The sequence below is a fragment of the Poromitra crassiceps genome, assembly GCF_964638095.1.
Source record: "Poromitra crassiceps genome assembly, chromosome: 12".
NCBI classification, from domain to species: domain Eukaryota; kingdom Metazoa; phylum Chordata; class Actinopteri; order Beryciformes; family Melamphaidae; genus Poromitra; species Poromitra crassiceps.
The window spans coordinates 36145390-36157889 of NC_139632.1; the positions used below are offsets into that span (position 1 = coordinate 36145390).

The 12500-nt window shown below is 43.7% G+C and overlaps 1 protein-coding gene across 1 annotated transcript in view; it reads left to right on the forward strand.

The window, feature by feature from the left end:
- Positions 1-12500, forward strand: part of LOC310786195 (cadherin-2-like) — a gene marked incomplete at both ends in the record, with an annotated part of 90416 nt that overhangs the window by 23187 nt on the left and 54729 nt on the right. The window contains one exon of the mRNA XM_083647368.1: positions 6013-6129. Coding sequence (XP_083503494.1) covers positions 6013-6129 — 117 coding nt within the window. The remainder of the gene's footprint in view (positions 1-6012; positions 6130-12500) is intronic.

Here is a 12500-nt window from a genome sequence, read left to right on the forward strand (position 1 = left end):
TGGAATACTGCAGAATTTGCCATAATTGGGCTGAAATTCAATATATAATGTTAATAAGGTGATGTCACACACACTCATTTCTCCCTCTCTTCCACACACACAGCTGCCTGCCCTCAGTGGACTCTGCAGTAACGTAACTATAGTTAACGAGCGCATTAACAAGCGCATTCCAAGCATTCCAGCAATAGCTTCGGTGACAACGTGCAGAAAGAACCCTGTCTGAAGTGTGCGTGAAGTAGCCTAAGTTACCCCTATAATGTTAGCGTTATATGTCAGCTGTGAATGATTCTGCTTCATTCGACCTTCTCACTATTCTATTTAATTCTGTTATGTTGTTCGTTTAAAATGTTAGCATAACGTTAACTACTTGCAGACGTCTTGATCACGTTAGATCAATTGACTGTTTAAATACTTTGTAGACACAGTTATCAGTGTTGTTGATGTTACTTGCCTTCAGTCAAAGCCTTCCGACCGTAGTCTAGATGGCAACAGGGAATGAAAGACGAAATATCCACTTTTGCACATGATGAAGCTGGAAAAGTTTCAATTGTGGCTGTGTATTCTTATTCAGTTGACACATGCCGTTTTTACACAATTTCTTCTTTCTCTAATACTCACGTTAAGACGTTCAAGTTAGCAAAGATAAACACCACCACTTCCTTTTATAACTTTCAAAATAAAATAGTATTTGAAGCATTTTCTGTTGTTTGAAGTGAATGTTTTGTCACAGTTGTTTTTTCTTTACTTGAAGCACACAATGAGAAGCTTAAAAACACTTTACAAACATAAAAATTATATAGAATGTTTTGTACAGTCATCTACTGTATTTCTGACATGAATCACTTGTTAAAAATGGTGCATTGTTGTGTAAACTGATTGTTATATCTTATTAAATTGTGGACATTTATTCATCCCCACATATTAGACACTATTTCTGATGGTAAAATGAGCGTAAAAAGCAAAACACAGAATTCACAACAATTAAAACCGAAAAAACAGAATTCGGGAAAAAATAAAATGGAATTTGGAACAAAATAAAACGGATTTCATATGGCTCTAGGTATATGATACTACAGTAGATACTTCTAGGGATGCTCCGATTGATCGGCCAGCGATCGGAATCGGCCGATATTCAGCCTAATTGGATGATTAATTGTTGACAAAATAGGGTTGATTGATTGATTAATTAATTGATGCAGCTTTAGAGGAGCCATGCAATCCTTCCAACATGAGAATCAGCCCACAATGTGGGGAGTTCAAAGGTTTGGACACACAGCATATAGGGTGGCTGTGGTGCTGGGTGGGACCATTGGGTTGGGGTTTCCTGGGTCAGAGAGGTCACAGTTGTAAGTTGTAACCCAGGTTCACTGAGGGGCTTCTCTAATGTGGGATGACAGCGTCCCACACCACACCAGACACACACACTCTCAAATACACACACACACACACACACACACACACACACACACACACACAGAGTGTGAGTCAGACGTTTCCTTAGAAACTGACTCATGCCTTTGACAAAAAGAAACGGACTCATTATGAGTTTGTATTTTCACAGTTAGATACTGTAACACTCTTTATACTGGCCTACCAAAATACAACAACAACAACATTGATCGGCTGCAGCTTGTTCAAAACTCAGCAGCTCAAAGTGTTTTAACCAAAACCAGGAAAAGTGATGATATAACACCAGTATTAGCATCCCTTCACTGGCTACCTGTAATGTTGAGGATAGATTTTAGAATTCTGTTCCAAACCGCTCACTCAGACCACAGCATGCTGCCCTTCTAAATGTGCCAAGAACAAACAGCAAGAAGCATGGTGATGTAGCTTCAATTCTTCAGCTATGCACCGAGGATTTTGCTCCCACTACATATCAGACAAGCAAGCTCTGTTGAAAGTTTTAAGAAACAGCTCAAAACATATTTGTGTTCTTATTTTATTTATTTATTTATTTATTTATTTATTTATTCTTCTTATCGCTCTTACTAAATTATTATCCCAGTTGTTTCATTGCAGTTTTTTTTTTACCTTACTATTTCTTAGTGTTTTAATCTTTTCTGCTGTAAAACACTTTGAGCTGTATTTTATGTTAGAAAAGGTGCTATATAAAGTGTATTATTATTATTATTATTATTATTATTATTATTATTATTATTATTATTATTGTTGTTGTCATTAGTAATACATTTCCCCCTCAATCCTCTCCAGCATCACATTTTCCTCTCTCCTTTATCCGTCCCCTGAACTGTGCAGTCATGGTGGTGTCTGTCTGTCTTAGACTAATATAATGAGGGCGTTGAAAGCTGAAGCTGAGCGATATTCAATCGGTTTAAATATCAGTTCCCATGCCAACAAATCAATAACATTACAAAGGACTGTGAGTTTCCAGAGCAGAGGTCATCTTTAGTGGAGCAGGGACCTACAGGAATATACTGTAGGACAAGGCAACCGTCCAAATGTCATGATACATTTAAGGGATTTGAAAGCCAATATTATTAACCGTTTGTACGCCCCTAAACATGTGTTGAGTGAGTGTTTCTGTCATAAGTGTCTTCTGTCAGCCTCTGACACCACATCATGCAACACCAAAACTCTCCATCTAAAGTCCAGAGCCAATCCACTGTCACTTTACTGACCAGCCAATCCACTCCACTGCCACTTTACTGACCAGCCAATCCACTGGCCCTTTACTAACCAGCCAATCCACTGCCACTTTACTAACCAGCCAATCCACTGCCACTTTACTAACCAGCCAATCCACTGCCACTTTACTAACCAGCCAATCCACTGCCACCTTACTGACCACCCAATCCACTGCCACTTTACTAACCAGCCAATCCACTGCCACTTTACTGACCAGCCAATCCACTGCCACTTTACTGACCACCCAATCCACTGCCACTTTACTAACCAGCCAATCCACTGTCACTTTACTAACCAGCCAATCCACTGCCACTTTACTGACCACCCAATCCACTGCCACTTTACTAACCAGCCAATCCACTGCCACTTTACTGACCAGCCAATCCACTGTCACTTTACTGACCAGCCAATCCACTGCCACTTTACTGACCAGCCAATCCACTGTCACTTTACTGACCAGCCAATCCACTGCCACTTTACTGACCAGTCAATCCACTGTCACTTTACTGACCAGCCAATCCACTGCCACTTTACTGACCACCCAATCCACTGCCACTTTACTAACCAGCCAATCCACTGCCACTTTACTAACCAGCCAATCCACTGCCACTTTACTAACCAGCCAATCCACTGTCACTTTACTAACCAGCCAATCCACTGCCACTTTACTGACCACCCAATCCACTGCCACTTTACTAACCAGCCAATCCACTGCCACTTTACTGACCAGCCAATCCACTGCCACTTTACTGACCACCCAATCCACTGCCACTTTACTAACCAGCCAATAGAGAGCCGCAGGGATGACGTATTTTTGTAGGCTGAATGCGGAAGTCCCGAACTTCCTGGTTCAACACTGTTTCTGTCTATGGGATTTTTGAATGGGTTTTTGGCGCGATGCTTCAAATAAGGTCTCTGGGCAACGCAAGTTTAATCAAACGCGAACCAAGGTTCAGCGGGATAATCTTCACACATGTGGACCACTTTCATGAGTTTTGAAGCGTAAATGCGAGCCCTAGAGGTAAAAAGCTCGTGCTAAGCTAATCCAGAACTACACACTGTCGCATAGGCTTCCACGTCACGTCAGCACTCAACCTGGACTTTTGTTGATGTGTGCACTGATTACCCCGGGCTGAACGGGGCTGAACCAGGTGAGGGAAAGAGAATTTCCGTGTTCGTCCTTTGAGTGATGACGTTATTGACGTATATATCCCCATCGACTCAACAGTGTAGTCCCATTTAGCCGTTTGCTAGCTAGCCACCCTTTTAACGGCACATAAAAGCTTCAAAACTCATAAAAGTGGTCTTCATGTGTGAAGATGATGTTACTACCATCTGGTTCGCGTTTGATTAAGCCAGCGTTGCCCAGAGAGCTTATTAGAAGCATCGCGCCAAAAACCCATTCAAAACTCCCATAGGCGAAAACTGTGTTGAACCAGGGCTGTTAGCATCGATGATTTCCGGACTCGTTACTGCGGCTCTCTATCCACTGTCACTTTACTAACCAGCCAATCCACTGCCACTTTACTGACCACCCAATCCACTGCCACTTTACTGACCAGTATAGACTGAGTCAGAGCCGTGTATAGAGAGCTCCAGGGATGACGTATTTTTGTAGGCTGAATGCGGAAGTCCCGAACTTCCTGGTTCTTCACTGTTTCTGTCTATGGGATTTTTGAATGGGTTTTTGGCGCGATGCTTCAAATAATGTCTGTGGGCAACGCAAGTTTAATCAAACGCGAACCAAGGTTCAGCGGGATAATCTTCACACATGAGGACCACTTTCATGAGTTTTGAAGCGTAACTGCGAGCCCTAGAGGTAAAAAGCTCGTGCTAAACTAATCCAGAACTACACAGTGTTGCATAGGCGTCCACGCATTGATTGCGAGATAAAGAATTTCGGCGTTCACTCGTGATGACGTATAATATCTGCGTCGACATTGTAGTCTCATTTAGCCGTTTGCTAGCTAGCCACCCTTTTATCGGCACATAAAAGCTTCAAAACTCATAAAAGTGGTCTTCATGTGTGAAGATGATATTACTAAACACTGGTTCGCGTTCGATTAAGCCAGCGTTGCCCAGAGAGATTATTAGAAGCATTGCGCCAAAAACCCATTCAAAACTCCCATAGGCGAAAACTGTGAAGAACCAGGGCTGTTAGCATCGATGATTTCCGGACTCGTTCCTGGAGCTCTCTATATCCACCTTATTTCTGACTGCCATGATGCCTATGCGTTTTTCTTCCGGAGTGATCCTCCCAGCCTTGTTGCTGACAGCTTGACACCCGTCTGGGCGAACGGAGCAAATCACTAATCAGGTCCAGCTTGGCAGAAATCTCGTCGATAAATATCCCTTTAAGAGCGCAGTGCGCAGCCTACTGTGGCTAATGTTAGCGGCTAGCTAGCTATGTTACATGGCAGTAAAATGCCACTAAATGACCAAATTGATTTAACTTCTAACGATTTCGAGAAACACTGTTTCCATACGGAACCCCAGCATTGGTTAGTTGTTTATAACGTGACTATATTTATAACTTTTATAACATACTCCAGTTTCCGGTTTATAATTTGGGTCTGCAGCCAGAGTATAACAAAGGAAATGGCAAGCTGCAACAATATGTCACGTTAAACCAGAACTTGTACCCACAATTATTTGTACAGTGGGGCATTCAAAAATAAGGTGGATAGAAGAGTCGCGACATCTCCATTCACTCCAATGGACCAGTTTTTTTACTCTCAAGAGTTCCAGGAAGTAAGGTCCTGGATTAAGCAGCACTGTCGAGTTGCAGCAAAATGGACAGTTTGTTTTATACGTTATTATCTAACGTTTATTTAATTTTTTTAATCAAATTGTACATTATCAGCTTTATTTTAGCATTCAAAAATAGCGCGCGACCCCTTCCTGGCTGTTCATTGGCTAATGAGTCACGCATTTTGGTCCTCCGCTGATGCCACTCTCTCTAACTTGCTCTGGACTGAGTCAGTTAGTTTGGGGCCACTGGCCAAAAACAATCAAGATGCTTAATCACTTTTAACGTGTGGCAAGCAGCCAATCAGCTGGCTTTGATTTGATGTGACATGTGACTCTTGGTGATGGGGCGTTTTTAGTATTGTGGAAAAGTCTCAAATACCCAGATGACAGGCTTCTTCCTGCAGAGAGGAGTTTTTGGGGCCTGATATATTTGGGTTCTGGATAACCCTGACTACACACCACCCCAAAAGTCTAATGAACGCCACGCACGACAGTAAGCATGATTGGATCGGACTAGGGTCGTCAAAAGTATCGATAGTATTGATAAAACCTTCAGACAGGCCTGTTTTGTTTCTAAGTGTCTTCATGGTCTTGCCCCGCCCCCTCTGGGAGAGTTTTTTAAACGGAGGTCTGTGGAGGGCATGACCACCAGGGCGTGCCTAAGAGGAGACTGTGAGCTGGGCCACAGACGCACCGCTTTCAGGAAGAACGTCCTGTCCATTGTGGGCGGTAAGATATGGAACAGTCTCCCGACCGCAGTTAGGGAATGTCCCACCTTCCCTACTTTTAAACTCAAAATCAAGGAATGGCTCAAATCGACACAACGGTGCACCCATAACTAATAGCCTTTTTATCATTTTATTATCTTATCTGTTTGTGAGTATTGCTTTTGTTCCGTGTATGTATTGTATGTATGTATTTTTATCCCTTGTGCATTTTTACTATATTGCTTTTTTATTCCCGTTTTCTGTATTTATCTTGTAGTTTTTATTTGTTTATGTCCCCGTTGTCCCGTATGGATGATTCTGTACGTGTATAACTGTCTTTTAATGTGCATTGTCCTGTCCAAATAAACAATAAAGTATCAATACTAATCATTTTAAATGGATAGTGCAATACTCATTTGTAACAGTATGGATACCAGCTGTGTTTTCTCTTAATGACAATTTTTTTGCCTCCCGATCACTGATGGGTATCTGTTGCTTCAACAAGCTCAAAGTGTTCTGATAGGCTGAGGAATAGAGCAGGGGTAATCCGCTGTGTTCTGATAGGCTGATGATCACTAGAGCAGAGTTAATCTGCTGTATAAGTGCAAAGATTTGTTTGTTGAGTTTTATCAGGGCTTAGATTATGGAGAAGCGTGCGCCTGTCCATCCATCTGTCTTCCTTTATTTTGTTTGCCTCTGAATGTGTTGTTGTGCTATCAAGTATCGATAGTATCGGTGTTGAAGTAGTCAGTATCGATATTGAAGTAGTCACCCCCCAAAGGCCCATTCTGAGCCAGGGGTTGGGGGAAACAATATTTTAGCCCAAATATCCCGTTGCAGCCTGGGTGTGGTGGCATCCCTGGAGGAGGAGGGTCTGGCTCATGGAGGGTTAGAGAGTGGGGGTCGGGAGGTGGGGGTGGATGTGGGGGTGGGGGTTAGAGGGGGGCTAGGGGCGGGGTTGCTGACTTTAAGATGATGCAATATTAAAAGCCTGCATTATACCGGTAATCCAACTATGTGGTGTGTATGGCTGCAAAGTAGCGTTCACACACACACACACACACACACACACACACACACACACAATGTGCTTGATGTCATGTGCGTGTGGTTGTGTGTGTGCGTGTGTGTGTGTGTGTGTGTGTGTGTGTGTTCGTAGCAAATCGATATCAGTACAGTCAGTGCGACAGCTGTCCTTTGAGGATTAGCTGTTTGTGTATGGCAAGCCACTTTAACATGTGTTTGTTTGACTGTCCAGAATTAACATTGCAGAACACACAACATAACATTACATGACATCTGTAATGTGATTCTGAGTAGTCTAAACATAATTGAATTCTTCCTATCCATTCTTCCTATCCATTCTTCTTAGGTCAAATGACGTCACTGGAACTGCAACTGGAGTTATATACTTGTCAGAAGAATTAAATTGTAGATGGCTGAAACTGGAACGACAACTAATCATGAATCAGATATCCAGAATTCACTTGACAGATATTATGCAACTGAATAGTCGCTATCTGTAATGAGAAACCCCATATGCACGAATGGCAAAAGTGAGCTCATTTGTCCTGTAGGAACAATGTCACTGTGGATCTGAAATGTTCTTTCTGATGAGGAAGAATTGAATTACAGTTATCTGCAATACATAATTCATATCCAGTCTAGCTATGCAATGTTAAAACAGCTTGGCTTTCCTCTGCCACTATTTTTGGTAGGGTTGGCACTATGGACGATGGCATCGACCTCTGAGCCTTCTACATCGGATCATCGTGATTAATTATCTGTTCGAATTACATTTTTGCCGTTTTAATAATATAAAATACCAAGTCCACTTACCGTGACGCGTGGGGGACGCGCCGGCGGCATTAAACGAGCGCGCCCAGTTCAGACTCAGAGAAGCCTCCCCTCCCCCTCCTCCGCTCTAGTGCTTCTCTGCACTGGGTGCGCTTGTTTAATGTCGCGGGGGCGTCCCCCGCGCGTGAGAAGTCAGTTCTTTTGTTGATCAGAACTTTTAACACATTCACTGCCAGCTGTTTTTTTTTTACTGTAGGTAGGTTCTGCCAGAGGGTTTTTTTGAGGATTCTGGCTCATCTTTCAAGACCTGAGGATTCTTTTCTGCTAAGATTTTGTGAACACAAAATATCTAAAAAGAACTAATAGAATGTGTGCTTTCTCTGTCTAAAAGAGTTAGTTTGTAGAGTTAGTAGTTATGTAGGCATTAGCACTTGAATACAGCATGGTTTCAGCGTCTGAAAATTTATTCTGAGATAAATGGCTTTTTGTGAAATTCGATAGAACAGTCACTTTAACCATTCATTTTTGGCATCAGTAAGACGTCAGACATCTAAACAATAGTTTTGAACAGTAATTTCCTCCATAACAGCAGGAAACACCCCTCTCCTTCAAACTCCTCCCTCCGTGTGTGTTCTTCTTGGCTGCAGCGGGCGTGTCACAAGCTCGTTTCTGTTGCTGCTGTAACCTCGCGTCACCAGGCTCACTGCTTTGCTGCTGCTGTGCCTGTCTGCTGGCGGCCGCTGTGCAAGTCTGGATGGGCTCGCTCGTTTCTTGGAGTTTCGGTTGAGAGCTTTGATGAAGCTTTTGCGATTCTGGTCTTATTTATGCTGCGTGTTTCAAAGTGTGTTCCACCCGTAATCTATTATGCAAATTTGCAATCCCGCACCGCCAGCAATCAGCGCGAAAACGAAAGCGTTTTCGCCAATCCATTTTCATGAGAATGGCTTCCTCACACTGCTTTTTGCTTGCCTTCCTGTAGTCAGGAGAGCACTGTCGCCACTTAGTGGGTCGGTGGAATGGGTTGTACACGTTCGGTGGCTCCAATATTTATATAAGAGATGTAAAAGGGTTAGATGCACATCCCACGGTCAAAAAAAAAAAAATCATTTTTTTGACGTATTAATACGTCATTGGCAGTGAACGTGTTAAGACAAAGAAGAAACTTCACGTTCTTTCCTGTTTTCAACCCAAAGTGAGTACAAGTCTTCAACTGTGAATTTAACTCGCCTGTTTCCAAAGTGAAAGTTGAAGTTGATACAGCACTAGCAATATTGAACGGCGCAAAACAATTAGGCTAACGTTAACGTTACAGATCCTGACCAACAACGTGTGTGTGTGTGTGTGTGTGTGTGTGTGTGTGTGTGTGTGTGTGTGTGTGTGTGTGTGTGTGTGTGTGTGTTGAATTTAACTAGCTGGCAGAAAACTGACAGAATTACTGGCGGATATAACGTTAGATTCGTGTGGGCTTTTGAACCTAATGAGAGAGAGAGTTGAGGAGACTGAAGAGAGAAATACAGCAGTAGCTGCCGCTCACTGCTTGAGTGGCCTGGCTCTGTGCAGTAGTAGCCTGGCTCTGTGCAGTAGCTAGTAGCCTGCCCGTCGGTCTCATGAAGAGCTCAGCTGTCCTGCTGTTAACGTGCATTGCAGCAGCTGATGGCATAAATAACGATGCCATCGTCAATCACAGTGTTTGACTGTGAAACAATCACGATGGATATTTCGGGTATATCGCACAACCCTAAAAATTTTGGTCTGCTCCCCCATACAGACAGTCACACACGCACACACACACACACACACACACACACGCACACGCACACACACACACACAAATTGCATCCACAATTACACTGTGATCTCCGCCTCCAGCTTTAGGTCATAATTACTTGCATGCACTTAGTGTACACTTACTATATGTTTACCCTAAACATTCATTCATACGCTGTGAAGTGTAACCTATAAAGTGTGACTCAGGACCTGTCATTACAGCCAAACAGCCCCAACTATCCCTCTAAACATAGCTCGTGAAAATAGCCTTCAGTATAGGCATAGCTATAGCAAAAACACCAAGGAAGGCTATTTCTATAATAGCATCGTTTATTGAGGAACCTTAAATTCAGGGTTTTTGGTGTCGTCGTCGTCGTGTTTAAATGGCTTTGAGGCTGACTTCAGTGTTTCTTAAAGAGTTCAGGAATCTGGTGTGAAGCCAGATTCACCACATGCACACACAGTTGTTTTGTGTTGTCTGTGCCACACACACACACACACACACACACGCACACACACACACACACACACACACACACACACACACACACACACACACACACACACACACAGGGCTGTGTGTCCTCCAGGAACTCTCTAGGTTAGAAATACAGCATGCTGTAAAAAAGCACCATTTTGCTAACCTGACGCTGCCAGATGGCTTGTTTTCACATAACCGTCTGGGAACAAGTCCCTCGGGAAAGCGGCACTTGGTGGGAAAAAAAGGCAGGTGATTGGAGGAACCATCTGTCTATCACGTCTATCACACGCTCGCTTCTTGCTGGCGTCACACCTAAAGCCCGCCCCTAGCTGCCTCATAGGACTCCGATTGGTGGGAACCACTGGTGGTTCAGATTCAAACCAATTAGATTAGAGCGTGGCAAGATGGATTTGTCGCGTGATTGTGATCTGCCTCGCAAGGGTAGCATTTTGCCTGGAAATGTGCCGCTTGTCAATGTCAGTTGGGCCAGGCAGCCAATCAAATCAAGCAGAAGGCGGGCTTTCCTTCCTGTTTCGATGTGTTCGATGTGGTCAACGGTGGGACAGAGGAAACACAGATAGAAATCTGATATCAGTGCTTGATCGGGCGTCCATCCATACAGGCACGACTGGCTGTGTCTGCGATTGGGAAGACAGATTTGGGGTATGTGTCCTGGTCGCTGCACTAGCGCCTCCTCTGGTCGGTCGGGGGGGAAAGAAACTGGTGGGAATAGCGTGATCCTCCCACATGCTATGTCTTGCCAGTGAAGCTCCCCCTGTCAGGTGAAAACAAGTGGCTGCCAACTGCGTATGTGTCAGAGGAAGCATGGTGCTAGAGGGGGGGATTGGCCAAGTACAATTGGGGACAAATGGGGGGGAAATCAGAAAAAAAAAATATATATATATATATATATATATATATATATATATATATATATATATATATATATATATGTTTTACCCAATGCGGTCCACCTCAACGTTTTTGAAGTGAATGTGCCTGTCCTATACCAACACTTGTTGGTGTGAACGCTAGGGGTGGGGGGGGGGGAATCGATACACCATAGTATCGCAATATTTTGCCTGACGATATTGTATTGATATTTGGACGCCAAGTATCGATATTCAAAAATAATAATAATAATTTTTGCAGGCCATGCCATGCCAGGCCACCGGGCATCTGCCCGAAGTGCCCGATGTTGCAGTCCGCACCTGAAGTGGCGTATTGAGTCCAGAGAAGCTTAATAATGTAGCCTACGTGTGGGGCAAAAACAAAACAAAACAAAAAAGCACTGCATGTTTTACTTCCGGTGAGGTCAAGGAAAAGGTAGGAAAAGGAGTTAGACAATATATCGAAATATCGCAATATTCAATATATCGCAATACCAGAATATCGCAATACTATCGTATCGTGACTCAAGTGTCGTTTTCGTATCGTGTCGTGGGCATCTGGTGATTCCCACCCCTAGTGAACGCCCCCTGAGTGTTAGCTTGAGAAGGGAGGTCAGTGCAGTTAACGAGCTAACTAGCCTGCAGGTTCAGTTAACGAGCTAACTAGCCTGCAGGTTCAATTAGCAAAAGAGTAAACTATATAATTATGGAAACAAATCCACTTGATCACTCTCTTCACTTTCCCTCAGAACAGTGATGCTTTCCCACACTGGAACAATCTGTCTTGTTTCTAGCCTGGATGATGTACTGTGTGTTTAGACATTATGTACTAACAGTCAATTCTCCAGTGGGGCCTCCATGACGGGGACACACCTGGTTTCTAGGAGATTTGTGACTCAAGTGCAAAAGCCCGGTATTAAAGTCTGGGTCTGTAACGGTGAGAAACGGCCTCATCACACAGCAGCAGCGCCTGAAGGCCAGACGAGTGGGCCGGGCAGCGCCGCAACCGCGCGCCTCTGTTTTTGTTTGTGATAAATCCTGGGATCTCAGCCCGGCTTCCAGTAATGCAATCGATTTCTTTTCTTCCAGAAACTAGACGGGTGTCGTTTGCTCCAGGGTCGGACACAGGGCAGGAAAACACAGTTTATAGGGCAGAGAGATCTGCCGCCGGCGTCTCAGGTTTCCACCTCAAGGACTTCCCTTAAGCTGTTGCTGCGTGGGGCTTTTGTTTGGTACGTCCTGCGTTTTGCCTTTGCTGCTGAAGCCCCCTGGGAAGGCGGGGGCATCATTTAATTGAGAAGATGATTGAATATAGATTAGAAGAATGACTGTTCTTCTGATCGTACTATAGTTTCACCAAAGAGTATTGAAGGCAAGAGTCGAGACTCTTGGTGCTTTTTTTTGACAACAGCGCTGCCGTCGCCATTTTGGCCTGGGAAAAAATGCCTTCCTTGCACC